Source organism: Ptychodera flava, chromosome 5 (assembly GCF_041260155.1).
Source record: "Ptychodera flava strain L36383 chromosome 5, AS_Pfla_20210202, whole genome shotgun sequence".
NCBI lineage: Eukaryota > Metazoa > Hemichordata > Enteropneusta > Ptychoderidae > Ptychodera > Ptychodera flava.
The window spans coordinates 38014531-38037646 of record NC_091932.1 but is presented as its reverse complement, the minus strand read 5'-3'; the positions used below and the strand labels follow the sequence as shown (position 1 = coordinate 38037646).

Here is a 23116-nt window from a genome sequence, read left to right as displayed (position 1 = left end):
CCGCTGTGTGTTTCTTTTTTTTTACCGTATCAACATATTGTGAGACACCGTAACCTCACAGTCAATGCAATGAACTTTGGTGAACGTACGCTCCACCAGCTGAACAGCTTTTTCATATGCAAAATCAGCGTACGGTATTTAACCGGTGGTATTGTTTGAACTGCATTTTATTGAAAGCGATTACATGATTCTTTTCATCAACTCTTCATGCAATTTTATGAAAAATCTTATGGAAATGTTCACAATGACATAACATGAAAATTTTTTGTTGTTTAAGTCCGTGTTCCCTCACCAGAAAATCGCTCTCGTGAATTCGATTTCTAGGATTATTTTTTTTTTCACTTGTCCCGTCGGGCAAGTGGCATCGGAGGTTCACTTGCCCGAACGCAACTTTCACTTGCCCCGGGCAATCGGACAACCCTTAGTGTCTTTCCCTGTACCCGTCATGTAAATTGCCTGTCCGCACCATTTGATATGCTAATAATACTCATTTGCGATGCAAATCTCTCGAGCACTTAGCATAACATAGTCAATGTCATTAGCATCTCAACTTGACATTCCGTCCAGCTGGGTACGTGGCATGCGCACCTGCCACCCAAGGACGTTGGCCCAAGCCCATGTTTAGTACGGGTGGGAAACCCGTATCTTTAACCTCATGTCCCTTCTAAGTACGCCTGCGCAGGGCGTATTGTCATCCAAGTCGGTGACAAGCCAACCCGACAGATCGCCCATTAAGCAGTAATGGACTGGCCGTCTTGTTCTTGTACGGCAACGAACAGTGCTTCAGCGGCTTGTTTAGGTCATAACCGTCGCCTGCCGAGCGGCTTACCCAACTAAGGCGGTCAAAGATGAAGGATGCCAAAATTGTCAACGGCTGTCTCGGCCTTGTCCGTTGGGCAAACATGGCTCCTTCAAATAACGTGGCCAGCACGTCTACGTCATCAGCGGTGATGACGACCCGTCATTGACGCCCGAGTGCGTAAAACTCGGAATATACCGACAGGTACCTCTACCTGAGTCGGTCATACTACTGTATAAACCAAACACAGGTCTGCCAACTCCCGTTAGACTCGGCCGTTAGCTGAACTTCACAGGGACAACATAGGCGTAACAAGTCGGTGAACAACGGTTCACGCACCTAACCGCAGCCGCCAAGTCGGTGAACAATGGTATCAAATTTTGAGGCCATGTTCGTGAATGGCAAGGCTGAGGCGGTGTGTTTCGTTGCACGGCTTGAACGTCTAGAGCCAAGTGCAGCCGACAACGTCCGACATCTGAGTGGGTAGTCTTTTCGAGAAGGTAACAAGTTGGTTAAAAGCGGTGGTTACCCTTCACAAATGTCGCTCAAGTCCTTCGGATCAGTTCCATGTCAGGGACTAATCAAGCCGAGTCCGTCAAATCCGTCCGCACTTCCCGTCAATCAGGACCAAGTCCGTGATTTCGTCTCGCACCATTGGCAAAAAATTGCACCGCCAGCTGAGGCGGTCTTAGGCGGTTGCCTTACAGAAAGCCGAGTCCGTCAAATCCGTCCGCACTTCCCGTCAATCAGGACCAAGTCCGTGATTTTCGTCTCGCACCATTGGCAAAAAATTGCACCGCCAGCTGAGGCGGTCTTAGGCGGTTGCCTTACAGATTAGCGTTGCCGAGACGGTCAATTTCGGCCGCAATCTATGTAGTGCCTCAGAGCCAAGTTAACCCAAACTCCGCTAGAATACGTCAACGTGCTAACCTGCCAAGTACGCTACTCGTCCCAAAAAAAAACCCAGTCCCCCACCGGGGTGGGGGACTGGCTGGGTAGCTTCCGCACCTTTCCCTGTCGTTGGACTCTCTGTGAACCCATTTCGAGAGCAAATGCCGTTCCTCGCCCAAAACCTGTCCTCGAACGACCCCTAGCGCGAGCAAGGGTTTGCTACACGTAGTTCCGTCGACTAGGCAGGAAAGGGGGTACCAAAAAGTAGCCCGATTTCCACCGCCTTGGCAGGATAACGGCCGTGGCTGCTCAGATTCTAGCTACACCGAATTTCAAGCGGATTTCACCGACTTGGCAGGAAAAGGGTTAAACTGACATCTTTTCATGTGAAAATCACACCAAATTTAACCTCACTCGTTTAAAAGTCAAAATTTTTGGTCTCTTGCGTTGATGTGTTTAGTTGAAAAGTTGACTGATTGATGTAAAAAGTTGTGGTCACATCCGGCGATGTCTTACTTTTGAGAAAAGGAACACATCTCCGAAAGATAATGCTTTTTCTCTTTGCTCACTTATTTTCCTCCCGCTCACCTCCCCCAGACCTTTTTGCAGCCTATATATTCCAGGGGTTATACTTACGATACACGCTCCAGTAAAATCATCACATTCCACGGCATGACCATTACATTCACAAGGAACACACTCTCCTTCAAAGATTTTTCCATCAATACGTCTGTAGCCTGGTAAACATTCCTTGGAAAATACAAATCATAGACGAGTCAATAAGATTTCATTTTTGTAAAGCTTAAACGAAATTTTTGTGACACTTTGTGAACTCAACCAACCATCATTGGTTATGAGATATCTGTCTGTGTCATGTCATTTCCTTACAGTTTGAGGTTCTTCAGCTTCAACTGTAAATGTAACACTAGCCCGAGTTGAAGTTCATTTACAATTAGCCAATGACCTCAGTTGAAGAAGGTATGCGCATTTTCAGAGAATGCTTTGTCATTGGAAGAAGGGAAAATGGTGAGAATATCCTGTACAAAGGTATGTATGTCAGCGTTTACCTCACATGATAACCCTTCAAATCCAGGGGGACAACTGCATTGTTCTACAGATCCAAAGCTATTAGTGCTGTTATCATCAAGTACACCGTATTCAAGACTGACATCATATAAACTGAAACAGAGATAAAAATAATTATCTGAGACAGTAACCTACAGTTAGCAAACAGGTAAAAGTTTCACGGCCACGTGAAGCCTTTTACACCATAGTAATATTCATGAAAGTGTAAATTTTATTGGACATGGCAAAATTAGTCAGAAACTTAACCCTTTCAACATCATGGTTTGATTCAAACCCATTGTTATCAATGGTGATTGTGGACCCGTTTACAGGGATTTGGTGGTGGATAGGTTAAGTTGCACCTGTGTTGTATGTCAGTGGCTGCTTGATGAATATGAATGATGTTTATGAATTTCAGAGCATACAGACTTGGTAAAAGGGCACTGACAATACTTTCTGTCAACATTCAGATTACATGACCCCATGACATAACAATCATCAATGATTTCATCATTACCAAACAACAACTTTTCTGATTTAATAGGATCTGGAAACAAGTTACACCATCAAACAAAAGAACTTGTAATAAAGTTTGCATACAAATTGATAAATACCAGCACACACTTCTCACATATATACAAAGCACACACCACATAAAGAGTACATGAAAATGGTTCAGGTACCCTGGGGTGCTTTATAAATCTATAAGTGCTTACAAGGATGATGGAATCATTTGGTTTCTAAGTGAAAAACTAGCCACTCTTTTTGCCTTTCAATAACTACACCCCATCTTTTTTTCTAATGAGCGACTGACTATGAAGCAGTAAGCTAGAAGGGTTCAAATTGTTTCGATGTTCGATTGTTTGTATTAACGTTTTCAACTCTCACCTTGTCTCTGCGTGTGCTGTGTGGTAGGTAGCCCTGATCATCAAAGCTTGTACATCTTGTAGAATAGTCATAAATTCCACTTTGCTGACGTATCTCTCAGAGTTTTCATGAAACCAAGTATCTTCTTGCATTGCAAACTGGAAAGTCTCTTCCCTATCCGGTACAACCCAACGACTGGGGCGTTGTTTCAGTGTAACACCATTGCTGCCCTGGATGTGACAGAAAACCATGCACTGCTTAGTATTTTATCTGATTTATCGAGAGAGAATATTTTTTGCTGCGTTCAAGCCTTTTTGTCCATTTTGAGTCAATCATTAGAAAGCAACAAAAATACACACATACACGTACACAAAATCACAATCTATCTGCTGATCATATCAAAACCGTGCACAGTTAACAGTGTTGATCGAATGGTGATAAAATCACAACTTTTTACGCTTTAAACTATAGTTTCTTGCTTGCTGCTATGAAAAGAAGAATTAAATTTATATTTTGGTATGAAGAAAGAGAGTGCACCATGGAAGCATCAGTAAAATGCTAACAATTTCATTTCTGTAACTTTTTTAATCTGTGTTTTTCATCCCTGTACATGAAAATACAAACGATATTATTAGTTTCTCCTGGCAATGATAAATATCAATGATAGAAACTTTGTTGGACTGGTCAAAAGTTTCTGAAACATTCATTATAATAACACACAAACTGGGAAGACTAATCAAATTCCATACTCCAATGGAGTGGGATGCAGGCACTCTTTCAAGGATGGGAATTTCTTTTACAAAATCATTCTGCAAGCTTGCTTGGAACATGTGAAAAGGTTTTTTCCGAAGTAGTATTTGGACAGTGTGTTCCTAAATGAATGAGAGAGTCACATAACAAACTATATTCTAATTTTTTTTGTTTACTGGTTTCTCACAGCATACCTTAAGAATGACATCAGAGTCCAGCACCGGTGTTGAAACATTTGCGTTAGAATTTTCATTGTACCGTACTGTGTAAGTCAGCATACCACCATAGCTACTCAGCTGTAACAGAAATACAGTGATACATGAATGTGTTAGTATAACAGGGCAGCACAGAGATTGTAGAATAGAGTATGATGACAGTAAATGTCATTGCAGCAAAAAGCTTACACACGACAAAGTTTAGGTAAGTGAGTTGAAATGTAGTAGTCAGCACAGCAAGTACACAATATCTAATGCTTCAAGTATTATTTTCAATTTACAACAATCTGTTACATGACATGGATACAAATTATATCAGACAGATACCATGGATTTTTTTGCCAAGGATTAGGAAGATTGCTATATTGTTTTGGAACCCTGAAGCATTTGTGTTGACCCCTCCATTGATTTCACAGGAGAACTCCTGTAACATAACCCTGGGTACCTGCCTGACAAAACCCGTCTTACACACAAATTGCGACTACACAATAGCTAAGCAAAAAATTGGGTTTCTCATTGCCCCACATCAATTGCTGGTTCTATCAGATTTGTCTGCAACCCAAAGAAAATCTCTGACCTTTGACTCCTGTGACCTTTAAGAGGAATACCTGCAGGTCATGTGCCATCATTAGTTTATGTAGAAATAACCATAGAGGGCGTACTTTAGATGAAAGAAGACTACAGTACTACTGATGTCTGTGGAGTTGGTTATAAATATACCTCACTGTAATATGACAGAGAAAACTATACTGCATACACTAACCTTATTTTGAAGATATTCGGCGGGTGCATACCAGTAGAGGATATCAGAATCAACTTGCTTGAGATAATCTGAGTGTTTAACTGTCAAGATTGTCTGTCCAGGAGATCTATTGACAGGGACAAGTACATTACCTGTCTTGTCACCAATAGCCCAACCGTCCAATGATTGTACCTGTGGAAAGAAAAAAATAGTGTCAGTGACACTGCTCCCATTTGATTATATATGTCAATATAACAGTTATGTGTATAAGGCGTCCTCTTTCCTACACTGATTAATTTCAAATTTATGGCCAAGCTCTGCCGGGAAATCGAATACATTGAGTTTGATGTTAACATGATTAATGACGTTATAAGTTACACTGTTACTGGCTCACCTCATATTGTGTGACGGCAGCACTGCTACAGATTGTAGTAATTCCGAAACAAAAACATGCAGAACATCCAACTGAATTGTCACCGTCCAAGTTGTAGTAACCAGATTTACATATATCACAGTTTTCACCTTCAACATTGTTCTGAAATCAACAATGAAAAATATTATCAATCAAACTTTATCAAGTTTCAAAGTCAATTATCACGATGGAAAAGAAATAATACAACAGATAAAACTATTGATAATGAACTACAATTAACCTCAGTCATATCCTTTGAAACCAATGTTATATTTATGAGATTGCAAGTTTTTAAGAAGTATTGCATAAAAGTTTCCATCAGGCTAGTTAATTCTTGAAAAAAATACTCCCCAAAAACTTTATCATAAAAGATAAATTTTATTAAGCATTATTGTCACACTATCAGAAATTTTAATTATTGCATCCATTTTTATTATGTGCAGATTTTCTGAACTAAAGTTGCACTGAGAAATGGACTTCAGAGGGGATGGGCCCATTGAAATATAGGAGTGTGGTAAAATACATTTATACCAGCCATACAGGTTTTAACTTATTCAACACATTTATACCCAAGAAACAATAGCTGATGTATTAATGGAATACATTAGGATGGTGAATTGAATTCTTTAACTGTTCGAAGGAAAATTTTGAGATATCAAAAGCTGCACCACCCTCATGAATTCAAACAAATTTCAATACCTGATGCTGTTTTATTTACACAACAAACTAATACAAATGGCAAGTTACAGTGAAACTGGTGAGATCACTGTTCATTTTTCTCCCAAATAAGTTACAATATTTTGGCGAAATGGGTCAGTGAATGCACAGGATGAATGGAACTGCTGGCCTGAAATAGCACTCAACATTGCCGATAGAAACATTGATAGCATTGTTTTTATGTCAAATGGCTTGACCCTTTCTTGACCTTTTGTTATCAATGGTGATTGTGTAGACCTGTTGACTGGAAATCATAGGTGAAAAGATTAATTTTGGCTGTGGTATACCATACATCTGTGACTACAAAATGATGTCTTACTTTACAGACACATGGCGGTTCACAAACATCTTCGTTGACGCTGCCCTCTATACTGCAGGGACACTTCTCACAGTCTGGAAAACCTTGGTATCCTCTTGCGCATCGGTCACACTGTGCTCCGGCATAGCCTTCTTTACAGAAACAATCACCAGGATTCTAAACCAGGAAAACCAGGAGTAAAACGGACTGAATTAGAGAAATTCCGTTGAATATAGTGGTTTTGAATCTCAAAATATGTCACCATCAGAAGACAGTTCTGTCAGTACTTTTGACGAGTCGTGGTTAGCTGGAGAGCCAGGGTTTACTGATTTCTTAATTAAAATAGATGGACAAATAGACTAACTTGTATGATATTGGTGCAGTAGTTTGATCTTTGTTCTACTTAGTTAACCCTTTTCCTGCCAAGCGCCCTTGTCCGTTATCCTGCCCAGTCAGTAGAAAAACGCCCCATAATATGTGCCTGCAAAAGATTGGCTCTCCTGCATGTTATCCTGCCAGGCATTTTGGCAGAAATCGCCCATTTTCAGGGTTGTTTTAGCCGTACTTATACGTGTTAGACTTCGATAATTTCTACATGCCCGTAGACAGGGGAAGGAGCTCAAGGGTTACTGCAGAAAAAAATTGAGGTCACCGGCTTTGTTTGCCCCTGGGAGTGCGTCATTATATTGCCGTTTCATGTTTATTTTTTCGGAAAAAACTCCTTCAGTATTACGCACGTCCGCTAGGCACAAACATCACCTCACTCGTCTGTTAGTCAGAGACCCTGAGGGTCGTGCTAGGGGTGCAGCAGCACCGGCAAACCTGTCCTGTTTCCCCAGGGTAGGGTCAATTGAATACGTACCTTCAACGACTTGGCAGTGTAGCACAAAAACTACGTTTTTGCCGTTGTATTAACGACATGGCTGAGCCATTGAAGCACAGCTCCACGTAGTTTAGCCAGCTCAGTTGGGAGTTGGTTTACGAGTGTTACCGTTCATTACTGACTTAATCGAGTGGTCCTCAGTCAGGTACGGGTTTGTACCGACATGGCTTGGGCTGCAGCTAACCAGTGATAACCAGTCACTACACCAAGTCGTCAGTCTCACTTTTGCGATGCATGGGTACAACGCAATATGCTTCCATTGTTCTAGCCATCGACGTGTCCACATGCCTGGCAGCCATATTGTACTGCTAGCTGGTTTGCATAACAAAAGCAGTCCCTGCTAAATGCAGGCGGTATCCCCGTAGCATATTGACCTTATGTCACCTTTTGAATTCTCTGTACGCAAACAGCGTACGTAGTTACCAATGCGTCGGCAAGAGGATACGTTTGCCTGCAAACCAGAGCCAATACTTCGGACGATGGAATAAATAAAAATCCAAAGCTACGTCCATTGAATGGCACGGCCAAGGCGGTGAAGGACGTTGCCTGGCTTGAACTTGCAGAGCTGAAGCCCAGCTTAGTACGTCGGACACCAGTTTGTAATGGTATTTCCGAGTCGTTCATATCCGTTCCATCGGAGGAACAAGTCGAGCCGTCCCGTTTGCAAGAGGTAGTCTTCTAGATTAGCATTGCCGAGTTGGTCAAGTTCGGCAGCAATCTCTATAGTGCCAGGCAGCCAAGTACGTCCAACTCCGCCAGAAAACGTCACCATGCTATCCTGCCAAGTCCGCTAAAAAGCGGTAAAAAAAAACCAGCCCCCCTCGGGTGTGGGGGACTGGCGGACAGGTTTCTGCACCTTTCCCTGTCTATCAACTCCCTGCGAACCCATTTCGAGGGGAAAAGGCGTTCCTTGTCAGAAAACCTCTCCTCGGATGACCCCTAAACGCACAGGGGATAGCAAAACGTAGTGCCGTCGACTGGCAGGAAAGGGGGTACCCAAAAAGGGCCCGATTTCCACCGGGTTGGGAGAATAACGGTCACCAGTGCTTAGATTCTGGCTACACCGAATTTCAAGCGGATTTTCACCGACTTGGCAGGAAAAGGGTTAATTTGCCACTATCTGGTCACGTGGATTAAAACCAGCGAGGCATGAAATGATCCATATGTTGCAATGTAACAAAGACTTAAACATTTGAAGGCCTCTGAAATCTTCGATGCTGTAAAACATGATTTTTACTGCCTTGACCAGCTATAACATACAATGCCAAGTAGGTGAAAAAATACATAAAGGATTTGTCTCAATACTGCTTTTTACTGACTTGGCTAGTTGGGAAGTGCCATGGCTATATCACTACTTACACATGGCAAATAGCTGATAAAAAATCAGATTTTTCACATCTAAACCCTAACTGCTGCTGATTTTATTTCATTTTTCACATTAGAGATGCTTTTACCATGACCATGACTCAGCAGTTACACATTTATAATCATGCATTTTGTTGACAACTCACCAATCCTTCATTTACTTGACTGTCATCTTTTACACAGGACCCAAATGCCATATCAGGCACCTCACGAATACCGAATGGATTGCAGCTACATGCTAGATGATGGAAAAATCACAGAAAATACAAAATCTCAGATACCTGCGGAAGTCTGGCAGTTGTACCATTATAGTACTTCTAGGAAAGATTTTATAAATGTTATTGTGTTTGCAGAAGGGCTGTGTATCTGCCTCCTTGTTCCCTTGTATGAGTCATTGATTCAATATATGTCAATGAATGAATGTTAGAGATTCAATATTATGTACTTGATTCAGTACAATGTCACTGATTCAATACTATGTCACTGATTCAATATTGTCACTGTTTCAAAACAAAGTCATTGATTTTGTCGTGTGTCACTGATACAATACTGTCACTGATTCAATACTATGTCACTGATTCAATACTACGTCACTGAGTCAATATTGTCAGTTTCAAAACAATGTCATTGATTTTGTTGTGTCATTGATACAATACTGTCACTGATTCAGTACAATGTCACTGATTCAATACTATGTCACTGATTCAATATTGTAAGTTTCAAAACAATGTCATTGATTTTGTCGTGTGTCACTGATACAATACTGTCACTGATTCAGTACAATGTCACTGATTCAATACTATGTCACTGAGTCAATATTGTCACTGACCCAATACAATGTCACTAATACAATACTATGTCACTGATTCAGTGCAATGTCACTGATTCAGTGCAACGTCACTGATTCAATAAAAAGGCAATGATCCCACATAGTGTCACTGATTCTTTATACTACATGATATCACTGATTCAATATGATGTAACAGATTCAATACTATATCACTTAATTATCACTTAATTCAATACAAACTCATTGATTGGATCCGACGCTATGTAAGTATTTATAACCAGCATGACACAAATAAGAAATGTTGACAGTGCAGACATTTATGACAGTGAGTGTTTATAACAAGCACAACACAAAGTGGACAGTAGAGATGTTTATGGCGCCTTGAACGAAACTGGGTCAGATTAACCCCTTGGTCACACAATATAATAAAATTGCTGTGGCAAAGGTATCATGAACACATATAAGATCTTGCCATTACTCTGAGTAACTATATAGTAATTCATTATGGTGTCAGAAATTTCACCCTTTAACAGAATTATTAAATTTGAATAACAGCATTTGACATGGGAAAGTTAAATTTCTGTCATCTAAATTCACTATTAGCGCTCTAAGAATACAGCGACATCTATCTATCAAGCTAAGTTAGTCTCCATTAAAAAGTCCTCAGACAAATCTAGACTGACTGGTGTTTATAGAGGATCATAAATTAAAATGTTGTAACTTACGAATGCAGGGATCTGGATCGGTTCGGAGCACATTGGCTGGCCTGTAATAACGGTCTATGCAGAGCTCACAATTAATACCCATGGTGTTGTCACGGCAACCAATACAAACTCCTCCGCCTTCATAGTTTCCAAAAATGTCAAGGCTTTCTCCGCGATCTTCTACTCCTTGATCAAGTAACAGTCAACAGCATGGCCATGGCAGTTACAGGCTAAAAATATAGAAACAAATTTTGAAATATATTTCAACTTTTCCCTGTATTTACTATGGTTTTAGCTAAATTACAAACCTGCTGATTGTAAGGAAAATCTGAAAATACTACAATGCAGCTAATTCAAAGCACTTTACACAATATGCTTCGCTCTGTTAAGAAGGTAAAATGGTCACAAAAAGATGATTAATTGAAAGTTAAATTTATCATGTTACCTTGCAGGGAAACAAACTAAACAACCAAATTTCCATTGCTGTGCCAGAGACAGGTACGCATCATAGGGAATTAAGACTGGATGTGCATTGAGGACAGCTATTAATTAAGAATCACAAATTTTTAAAGTGCTTCAATGGTATGTTGCTTATGAGGCAGCATTTGAACTTGATGGAGTACATGTAGTTGTCACCAGTTCTTTTTATGAAGGTTGAACAACATTTCTTTTTTTATAGAATTAACAAAAGACAAACCATTTTGCAATTCAAATGTTGGTAAAATTCAGGTTGTTTCTCTTGTACACACCGTGACCCCTGATTCCTAATTTCCAGCATTGTTTTTGAAAGAGAATTTAGTTCAAAAGTATTAATTCATTCTGTTTCATGACACAAATACTATGTTAAGTGTTCTAAGAGACTCTTTTGAACCAAACAAGATGAACATAAGAAGCACGCCTATGTTTGCGTTCTCTCAGCACAGCCAAGTATGTCAACATCAACTCATTGTTCAGGGTCCATATCTTCTGAGTGAAGTAGTTACAGGATAATTTTGCAGACATTTATCCAAACACAAGTAAACAGAACCTAACACAGTCTGCACACACTTAGATGTCATTCAATTCCTGTGACAGCTTGCAAAAGTGTCCGTGTTATAAGATGTTCACTTTGAAAGATGTCAATTATTACAAATTATTATCACAATTGTTTTTAAAAAAATGCATAATAAGGCGAAGATATGTTTTGAGTCGAAAGCACATTACAGGATAATATAATGTACATGGTGATTGGTGATTTAGGTACAATTATGATCACAATATAATGTATGTTTATGGAGTACATAGGTTGAGGGTGGACATTTCATTCTATAAATGGCAAAAGATGTTGAAGGGCCAGTAGCTGTCACTTTTGATGATTTTTTTCACTCATTATTATTTTTACTGTGAACTACCGGTACAGTTTCTTGTTCTCATCCCCAATATGTTGAGATACACAGCTGGTCAACTCGGTCTACACATGAGTAGAATGCATTGTTATTTTGCACAAGTGAATTCTGCTCTGCAGTAGAATGCAAATGTAAACAATAAGATTGCATTTTACACGTACAGAAGTTGCGTTCAAAAACTCAAATTGGGTTTCAGCATTCTTTGGGGGTAGAATTAAAACTTGATATACAAAACAAAATAGAGAAAAAAAATCACCAAAGTTACAGCTACATGGCCATTTGAGACATATCATTTTCACTTCCACTTACGTTCACAGATGTTGCTTTCTTCTTGAGTGCCAGGTTTCCAGGCTTTCTGATTGAATCCAGGGCAACATTCTTGACATTGATCTCCACAAGTGTTATGTTCACACTCACATCTTGATGCCTAATGTTCACAAAGAGGGAAGTAGCATATGTATTAAAGTATTACTATGGATTGATGTTACAACACTGATTATAATGTACATAAAATTCACACTTCCCTCACCCATGTTCGCTTCTTTTTTGAATATTCTCAGCACAAACATTCATTTTGAAAGGGATACAGTCACCGGAACTGCATTCAAAGGTTGTATGAGACCCATGTGACCAATGTAAACACTGTATCCAAGGTATGATGGTGATTGATGAAAGTTAAAACATGTCTGTCATAATCTACATCATGTAGTTTAAATGTTGCAGGTATGATGATGAGGTACATCTAAATATCGTGCATGAAATACATTGTTTGTAAACCAGAAACTCGCACAGGCGCAGTTCCGACGACTGTTTCCCTTTAATGGATATGTTTTCAACATTATAAGATCTCTCTCTCTCTCTCTCTCTCTCTCTCTCTCTCTCTCTCTCTCTCTCTCTCTCTCTCCCTCCCTCCCTCCCTCCCTCCCTCCCAATGTTACCAACACTAACTGAGCTGAGTGCATGTACAGGACTCCTTGAGTAATGAAGTTATCAACACCAGCTGGACTATGTGTAATACTGATTACAGAATAATTATGCTGACAGTCATGATAACATTACACTTACCAGCGTTATGGGATCTCGAGGGCAAACCCTGGCATGACCAAAACAGATACACTGACCACCGATAGAGATATCCTTGATGGAATAGTAATACTGGAAAGAAAGGAACAGAAATGAAAGATATTAACAACTATGTGCCTACACAAAAAACGTTTATCATGTTCTTTTTGTTAAAGGGCACTGCTCTTCTTAATGTTACCAAGGTTTGTCAGTAATTTGTGTTCCTCAGGATACTGTGGAAATAATACTGATTGGTCAGCAGCAACTTTGCGGCTATTCATGCATGTTTTCACTTTTGCAAACTGACCTATAATTAGCATGTTCACACACTGGGCAACACTAGCCACACAAAAATAAATGAAATAATCTACTGGTTTTGTATACCGGATCTCAAATTTAACTTAAAGCAAACGTATACGTTAACATCATATGTCAATGCACGACTTCTGTGCCTGTATACCTTATCATTAACAACAAGAAGTGAATGTAATATCAAACAGCATAAAGCCACCATTTAGAATTCAACCTAAAGCAAACATGGACTGTGTGACCAACTGGGTTGAGACAACTTGACCTACATTCAACATTGGCTCAGAAACTTACTCTATAAATTTTGTCACGGGCTGAAATCCACTCAGAACAATTTCACTTTGAATTCTAGCCATCACAGAGTCAGACATCAAATCAAGCCAAAGGTTTTTGCTGTGCACACACTAAGTACCTGTGACCCCTGCCTAGCATTTTGTTTGCTTTACTTGGCATTAAATGACATGTACATGTAGCAAGTACAAGACATGGGTTAGTTGATGAACATGGTTCAAATTCTACTTGCACATTGCTCTGTCCAAACCTTTAAAGTACAATGTGCCTCAAGGACAGATATTCATACACTTAAACTTCAGTTTTTGGTCTACTAAGGGGCTCATATTGAAGGTCACAGAGTGAAAAAAGTTTTCATCAGGTTACTTTTGTGAAAATAGAAATTTTATTTTTCCAATAGAGTTACCTAAGGGATGGAGGCAATTTTGAATTTTGACTGACGGTAAATATTTAGTAACTTGTTTCTCTGGTAGCAAATATGGTATCGTGACCTCTGATTTTTAATCTTGATTTTGAAGGAAATGGTTTAAAGTTTCCTTACAGAAAGTTTCAGCAAATGTTTAAGTATTTCAATTTCGAGGTCTGTAAGTGTTGTAATTTTTTCCCACCAAAATTTTAGTGCAACATTTTAACAATTTTCATGAATTTTTCTGTAATTTTTTTTATTATTTTGGATCAAACAGACATCACATTTCATTGGCTACAGGTTTTAATCAAAATTTTGGCAAAAATTTGAAAAAAAATTTGACTGGGGTATATTTTATAAAGGCGACAAAAGTTGACTTTGGCACTCAAAGGGTTAACCTTTCCACTACCAAGATGTGGCCAAAACTCATTGTTATCAACGATGGCTGAGGGCCTGTGTGCAGGTCAAAGTCTCACCATATGCAGCCATGTGGTGACAAGGTAAAATAAGTAATGCAATGTCAGACTTACTCTTCTGGTTACCAATGGATCAATAAATCCAGGTTCATTGGATGTCAGGGTCATCAAATCAGCATTCAGAGTGCGAACACGCTGTAATCTCAGACGAATGAAACGGGCAGATGTAAATTCCTGTAGCAGAAAGTACATAAAGAATAAAATAATTAAAGTCAGTCATAACAGCTACCCCTTATGGATATTAAGTAGGTATATGTAGTTCATACACAATAGCAGAACACTGTCATTCAAAAAATATTACATTGAATTCAAGTACTTTCAATTCATAATCTATTAATCTAGACTTCGCAAGTGCTGAAATATGAATAGAATAGAGAAGCTAGGCTACAGTGCTAGGATGAATGCAAATAGTACAGATAGATTGATAGAACATTATGACATATTGCAGCATAATAAAATTGCTGAAAATAACAATAAAACATCAGTGCAGGCCAGATCAGAGTTGAGTGCCAGCGTTGTAAAGGAAGCAATTAGCAGTGTACAACTCAAAATGTATTGATACTATGCAACACTCATGAAGTGCTCTTGTAGCTGTTTTATTGTCATGTTTGAATGCCTATACACAATGCATAGTGTTCATTTTAACCGCAATGTATTGTCTGCAAAGTAGCCAAATGGACAATAATGAATGAGTTCTGTATGTTTACAACATAGTCATACCAGGCTGAAGCACAAGTTTGAATTTTGAATCATTGTAACAATGTATTTTCATCCACAGTGAATATAAAGGGCTGTTTAAGAGATGCTTGGCTATTTCATCTGCAACCCATACTACATAATTATTCTTTTAATTGGCTTGTCTCTGTGTGATTACCAAGATTCTCTAAGAATCAAGCTTTTTAGAGATTTTTATCTTTCAGATAATTTAGATTTACAGTAGCAAAGTTGTGGTTGACCTTATGATACCAAGCTGAAAAAATGAAACACACCACTTCAAAAAACCTGTCTACCTGGAATAACTACAATAAATTACTGATAAACAAAGAAGCATACATATTCAATGGGAATAATTTCAAAGATGGAACAAGTTTAAAAAAACACATCTCACCATCAACTCAGCAGTTGGTTTGAGAACACTAGGTCGTCCATTTACCAATGAAGTGTGAATTTCACCATTTTCCAATGGATTCAACTTGGAGTAAAAAGATGTACAGATGACATCATCGTCTTCTTCATAACGTGGATTGCCGATGGTTGGTTCAATGTTGTACAGGGTTAAACATTCAGAATCTGACACTGCATAATATTGCCAGGGCTCGTAAGTGACTCCATCGTTTGACTTCTCAAGAATCCAGTTACCAGGACGAGGGGAATTTGCAGACTTAACGATGACATAGGCAATCTGGAAAATCTGCAAGAGGAAAAAATGGGAAAATGAGGGATTTCTTAACAGATTAAATAATGATTAAATTAGGGACCATCTCAGATTGTCACATAAGTTCAAAAAGTGAATTAATTTGTTTAAGGGGGAAGGGGTTTGACCTCCATTCGATTAGTGAACTTTACTTTCATACTTTTATTTTGTGATTTGTGTGTCAAAATAAAAAAATTTGCACACTCATGTCAGCAGATTTGACAGCAACAATTTCAAGCTAGTTTGTGTCCCAAATAAAATTTACTGACAGTAACATTGTATCCAACACCTTTCATTCATCAAATTGTAAAGATAAAAAAGATGTTTGAAATGTACCATAAATTCAGCCTGCCCAAACCACACCTGGTCATTTCACTCTCACTGTGTTGACGAAACAGCACTGAATACTTCAGTCTTCACGAGACGTATAATTCTCAGTACATTGTTCTCTCAGGCAGACATCAACATTTCGCACTTTTGATCTTTCGTTTAGGGGAGGGGGTTTTGATCTAAACAAAGGAATTTGTTTCTTGAACTTATGTGACTGGGGACAAGAACTAGAAAATCTACGTTTAATTTAACTAAGCAAGTCATCGCTGATGACACAGTCCCCACAGGATTATGGTGTTTGAATAACGGTGATTGAATTACATCCTTGTTAGCTTCATTACTGGAGAGAGGGGTGAATTTGATAAATGTTGGGAAATATACAATCCCATATGGCCGCCTGGCAGCCATATTGGATCATATTGCAAAATAAATTGACGCGCATATATATGCCATAGTACTTTATCTGTGTACCAACATTGAACGAAATCGGGGATAGTTGAGTTATGGTTCCAGTGATCTCCCCAGGATTTTCTGATAGAGTGGCGGCTAATTTGCATAACAATAAATGCAACTGTTATGGTAATGAGTTTCTATTGTTTACCAAAAATTATAGAGTGGCGGCCACCACTCTATAATAGCTCTGGGGAGAAAACTGGGTTCAAAAACCTGAAAAATTTGCAATAAAATGACTGTCTGGCGGCCCTATTGGATTGTATCACGAAATAATTGACGTGCATGATGTATGGCACAGTACTTTATCCTTACATACAGTTTGAAAAAAATCGGCTCAGGGATGACAGAGAAACGGCTGCTGACAGACAGACTGACTGACTGACGGACAGGACCAATCTATAAGTCCCCGCTGGACTGCGTCAGCGAAAGTAAAAATGAAGCTATCAAAAGTTATAGCTAATATCACTTTCACTTTGTGTCAAACTTGCCTTCCTATTTCATATTTGATAATTGTTATACCATTTGTACATAATATCATGCAAAAATAAAATTGTTAAAAATATTTAGGAAAAAAGGCAGACATTTGGAAATTTTCCATTCATGTTCAGCTTTGATGGGTCAGCGTGTGTACATGTTTCAGCATGATTGTTTCATCCTAGTTTACCTGTTGTAAATCCAACGTGATGGTGACATAATGGTAGGCCATTCCATTGGCAATTGTGGGACTCTGCCACCAACTGTTTGTACCATCAATAGCATTTTCAATCGGATGTCTCTCCCTGGGATCAAAGCTGTTGGCATCACAGACTCTACACTGTGGATTTGGAGCTGGTTCTCCAGGTACGTGTTCTACCAATTTACAATACCTTTCAGGTCCATTTTCACCGCATGTTGCATTTGACGTTATCCGGGCATTGTTAGCCAAGTTAAAGATCACAGGAAATAAACCTAGCAGACAAATAAAATATTATAGTAATGCACAGAAAACTTAAATCAATTGGTAGGGAAACAACAATGAATTGACAACTTACTGACACTACAGAACCAGTTTCTTTTCCCATTCTTCTTTAGACTGAAAGGGTAGCTTGCCTGGATCTGCTATATGTACAAACATCATCTCATTTGATACTGTACATGTAATTGACAGTGTGGTGTCAACAGGGGCCCACTTACATTTCTATGTCTAGTGATAGACACATGGACACACACACACACACACACACACACACACACACACACACACAGTTTCGCCCTGTCCTGACATTTTTTGCCAGCACTGACCTTCTCCTACAGGAAAATCAGGGCGTCTCACCACTTTGAATTAGCTGAACATCAAGAAATCTGTATAAGGATACCAACTTACCGATTGGCAGTCTCATTAAGTTTGTTAAAACACTTTTAAACGGTACAACATAATTGCTTTATGACTTTTGATGAGATTCAAGATCAGTCGGAGGCTACCAAAACTACAACTTGAAATAGTTCAACTTTTGAGATAATGACTAGAGTTTATTATGTGTTAGTTGATAAATGACTGGGGACATTGAACTGACAATTGAGTGTAGTAAAAGATTTCACATGATTGATGATTAGTATCAAAAGACTAGTATCTTCAATACACATTATTTGGGGCTGAGTTCTGAATAGATGTGTAAAGGAGACTGACCTGGGTGATCCGCTAGCTACGGTAAAGTGAAAGGATCACAAAAAGTGTTTGACCATCTGTGTCATAATTTCGAATTATAATCTTAATCTGTATTTCACCAAAAGAGAGATTGACTTACATGCTGTAATTGTTCGTCGACCAAACAATATAGATCTGTTCTACAGAGTGGGGGAGAGTTGCATCACTATCAGATCTGTGCAGTACAAGTTTGGGAAAACCCTAAGGCCCAATTTGCCTTTGTTGCTCTTATCCAAATGCAAAACAGTGGCAAGAAAGCTACCTTTCATGGTTGATTAATGCCCAGATTTTGCCTGATTAATCCTCTTTCTACCAGCCTCCATAGACAAACCATAGAAATAAGTACAACTTGGAAGAAAGGATTAAATTACAAAGAAGTCATAGGTGCAGAGATGTAGGGGTTTTGCAACACAAATTTTTGATATAAAAAATCTTCCCAACTGACAAGATGACAGATCTTACAGTGGTCTCCCTGGGATTTTCTGGTAGAGTGATGGCTAATTTGCATTACAATAAATGTAACTGTATGGTAATGACTTTCTATTGTTTACAAAAAATTAAAGAGTGGCAGCCACCGCTCTAGGGAGAACACTGTCATACAAGAATAAATTTAAAAATAAACTACTTTATGAAAGTTCATACTGGCCTTCAGTCATTGATATTAACTGGATTAAATTAACAATTCATTTAAAATGTGGGGGTGGACCATGACTCACGATGAGATTTTGAGACAGGGATCAAGAAGGAAAAAAAATCTGTGAAGGAAAAGTAAACAATGTAGAACCTTGCGGCTTTTAAGCAAAAATAAGTCACAACAGGGTTGGCTAAAAAATATGAGGATATCTGCGGAAATGGTAAATGAGTGCCATAAAAAATCACAGTAAGAAGGGTTTCATTAAGTTTTGAAGTAGGGGGCCAGAATGAAAAAGTAGGCGGCTTGCAGCTGCCATGACCACAAAGCGGTCGTCTTGGGGAGGGTCTGGGAGGGGTTTCCCCTCCCGGCCGAAGGCCGGAAACCCTGAAAAATGAGTTAAAATTCACTTTTTACAGCTCATAGTCACATGAATTTCTAGTATTTTCAGGAGAATTGTCAGTGTTCCAGGGCAATTTGTGTTCATATCATAAAAGCCATTTTACCTGGGAGAATAGGCCTAAATATGATAATTCATAATTACAAATAGTAAAATGTGGTAATGTTGACGATATTTTGAACAAAGAAAATTGAAGTCTTAGAACCTAAGAACCTCTATGCTTTTGGGAGGTAAACTACAATAATTTACTATTATTAATGATACAAATTTGATAACACTGATATTTTAAGCACAGTAAATGAGAAAATTTTCATTTATGTATAATGTTCTGCTTCAAAATTAATGTAAGAACCCTGATGTTTGGTATGGCAATATGTAGATGAAGAACTTTCATACCACTGGGGAGGTAAAAAGGATAATTTATTTAACAATAACGATAAAAAATGACAATCATTACCATATTTCGCAAATAGAAACAAAGACCCTCAAGGTTATTTGACTATATGGGTATGCAAAGTAAGAAGCTTGATATATGATATGAAAATTAGTACGTTCAGAAGCTCACATTTGGATTTAACCTGACGATCGCTTTTGAAGTGAATTTTATAGGTCTTTTAGAGGTATTTTAACCCTTCTCTGGGTGACGTTTTTATTGGTGTCGATAGACCAAAAAGCAGTACATATAATACGTCCAGCTGGTTATATACCTTGACATTTACGCCTACCACGGTGCAACGCACGTCGGCTTACTAAATTCGAACTGTAATCGGGAAGTTTTTCGTGAGAAAAAATCAGGCTATTGTCTTCGAAAACAGTTTAAATCCACGTAATTATCCTTTTCTTGTTTCTTGGTCCACTTCAAAACCGAAGATCGTACAGAGAAGCTTGACCTTGCGATCTATTCCGTCTTCATTTGTTCATCGACCATTTTTAATTGAGCAAATGACAGCCGACAGGTGTAGTACGCACGTTTTTATTGGCGTATATAAAGGTCACCACATCGAGATCAGCAATTCAGGTAGCCAATAGAATCGTCCGTTGCAATTCTGATTTTTATTAAGGCAGTATACGCAAGACCGTGCTGCGTCGTAGTACAAGGCGATCGTAGTAGTCGCTCGTCTTCTAAATTTTGTTTCACATAAAAGCCGTTGCAAGGTTTGACTACACAGTTTGTGAAACTTGTCCGTATTATTTCAGAAGGTAAAAGATATTTCAGCTATGAAAGAGTTCAAATTTTCCGAAAAAGTAGCCGACGAAATCGTGAGAGTAATCGGTCAATTTCGCTGGCTGCCGGCTCTTAATGAAACCCCTGGTAAGAAAATTTGTCAAATTTTGGAACAAACAAAAAATGTAAGTAAGCAGTCCTCATCATGATCCTGACTACTCCTTTTCCAAGTTCAAATATGATCCAGCCCTTCATCAATGAACTTGAGAAGAGTTTGTTCAGATATATGAATTAATTATATCCACGCACAAAACAGCACTTAAGTGGTTGATGCTGGTACAATTACTGGGTGTGCTTTTCACTAGAGCTGAGAACAACTTTTACTTCTCATTTGTGGTTGTGTTTATTGTAATATAAATAATGAAATACATGTAGGTCACTACAATAAACAACGAAATATATGTAGGATGCCACATGGCCATGTCAAGTTACTATTTTGACACAGCCGCGTTTTTGCTTAAACACGCAGCTGACTGTATATGTAAAAAGTGACCTCGGCATTATCCATGACCACCAAACTACACAAGAATGTTAGCTATGTACTAGATTTCACAGCTCTGGTAATGCAAATGTGTGGCCTGCATTATATCTTGCAAAGTATTCCTTTCTGGTAACGTAGATGACACAGACAAGTTCGACAATAACTTTATCGATAATTTACAAAAGTATTATTTAATATATTTCATCTCTTGATTTAAAGATATCCAAGATTAGTAAATAATAATAACTTAATTGCCAAAATAACACTTCGGGAAGTGTGATACAGCAAGTACTAGTATAGATCATGCATGCTGAAATAATCAGGTTAGACTGCTGCTGGGGGTGATTTTGTAGCATAGAAATAAAACTATGCTTGAAAAGAGTCATCTTGTCTTCAAAACTCGTAATGTACAGAAACTTCTCTCTATCGCTCAAATGTTCGCCAAATTCTGAAATGTAACTCCACAGCAGAGAAGAGAGCATCTGATGATCTAATGAGATTCATCTTCTCTTCAGAAACTTACAAAATATTTCACCAAACGGATTTTTGGGACCCATCTTGTACCCAACTCTATTTGTAGATTATGATCAGAAATATGGAATTTGGTTATCAGCTTCCTGCAATTTACATCCTTGATATCCATTAACTTTTAAGTAATCTTCAAGAAAAGCAAGTTAATGATATTTCTCAGCAAAAAATGCCCTTCTATATATTAAGTAATGGTTATCGTACAGGCGGAAGAGTTGAAGATATTGTCTGCCACAAATTTTGATATGACAAAATTATTTGGATAAAAAAAAAACCGGTTGCACTTTTATCTATTTTTTTTATAGTAAGCAGCTTCATTCTTGTGAGGGATGCGGGACGTAAGTGTTTGAAGACATGTGCGTTTATGGTTTTATCTTGAGGCACTCAAGCATTGAAGTTGAATTTGCTGACGCCAAAAGCAATGAAATTCGATGCCCTGTGGACCATTTAGACGTAAAAGATATAGGCCAGGCCACATATGATTTACTGTTGCTTCAAGGTCGAGGTTCTGGAATGCGAGCCAACTAGAGCGGGGTACACACACTGTTCAGGTCAACGATGACAGATAAGTTGAAACCCGAAACTTGGTTTGCATTCGCCTCTACCATTAACCCATTGAAAAAAGGCGTCTGAGGGCCTTGTGCAACGGGCGAGTGAAAGTTATGTAGTTATGCTGATTACCATTGTGAAAGCATGAAAACAAGTGGTTGCAGAAAGCCTTCGGGAAAACTTACGTAGCGCATACCAATCATTACGTAATGAAATTTGCATGGATTCATTTTCTCCTTGGGTGTATCTAGGTACAGAAAGTCGCGCCCAAATCCGCCAAGTAGCGATTAGCTACCGATCTAAATGTCCCTGAGTCTAGTTCAAATTGCCGGAGACAGGTTTCAGAGTACAAATTATGTCGCTCTTTTTCTTCTTTGGAAACTTTGCTGTGATTTCTCAGTGACTGGGACCTTGTAAATGGACCGAATCCCGAATGCTAGCTGAGAACTTTCAAAGCTCTTTCGCCTGGCCCGGGCACAAAAAAATCAACTATGCACGATATACATACTCACCTCGATCATCACCTTGGTTTTGCTGACAAGAAATTTCAGTCACAAGGCAAACGGCGGACAAAACCAACGCTAGCCAGTAGAGCTGCATGGTTTACCGTTAAAATTCCCGCAGTTGTAGATAACGCACTGCTGCACTTTCCGCAGCACAAAACTTCGCGTCGTCTTTTGTCACCCTTTCCTCTTGAATGTGAATCTTCAGTCAGCTTGGGGGTTTTGACCCCCTAACTCGGTGATATTTATATTCGAACAGGAAGCCTGGTCTCCATCCGTCGACGACCTGTGTACTTTTCACCACCAGGTGGAAAAGATTTAGACTTCCTAAAGTCTAACATTACGGAATTCGGAAACCGCAGCCTCACCCAAGTACTGACCTACACAAGGCCTAACATACACCTATGTTAATATCTGCCAAACATATTTCGAATGTAGGAGTTTCCCACGAAGTATGTTATCGCAAATTTGGGTAGATCATAATCTCCCCT

General features: G+C 38.9%; 1 protein-coding gene across 1 annotated transcript in view; it reads right to left on the bottom strand.

Annotated features, from left to right (window-relative positions):
* LOC139133845 (laminin subunit alpha-2-like) overlaps positions 1-22815 on the bottom strand; it is a 110046-nt gene extending 87231 nt beyond the window's left edge. Inside the window, 16 exon segments of the mRNA XM_070700607.1 lie at positions 2327-2440; positions 2758-2869; positions 3644-3852; positions 4567-4668; positions 5351-5521; positions 5724-5864; positions 6778-6933; positions 9151-9242; positions 10520-10693; positions 10696-10728; positions 12193-12310; positions 12949-13038; positions 14482-14601; positions 15536-15838; positions 17289-17572; positions 22635-22815. Of these exon segments, the coding sequence (XP_070556708.1) occupies positions 2327-2440; positions 2758-2869; positions 3644-3852; positions 4567-4668; positions 5351-5521; positions 5724-5864; positions 6778-6933; positions 9151-9242; positions 10520-10693; positions 10696-10728; positions 12193-12310; positions 12949-13038; positions 14482-14601; positions 15536-15838; positions 17289-17572; positions 22635-22722 (2307 nt within the window). The 5' untranslated portion in view covers positions 22723-22815.
* Between the last annotated feature and the right edge of the window lie 301 nt (positions 22816-23116).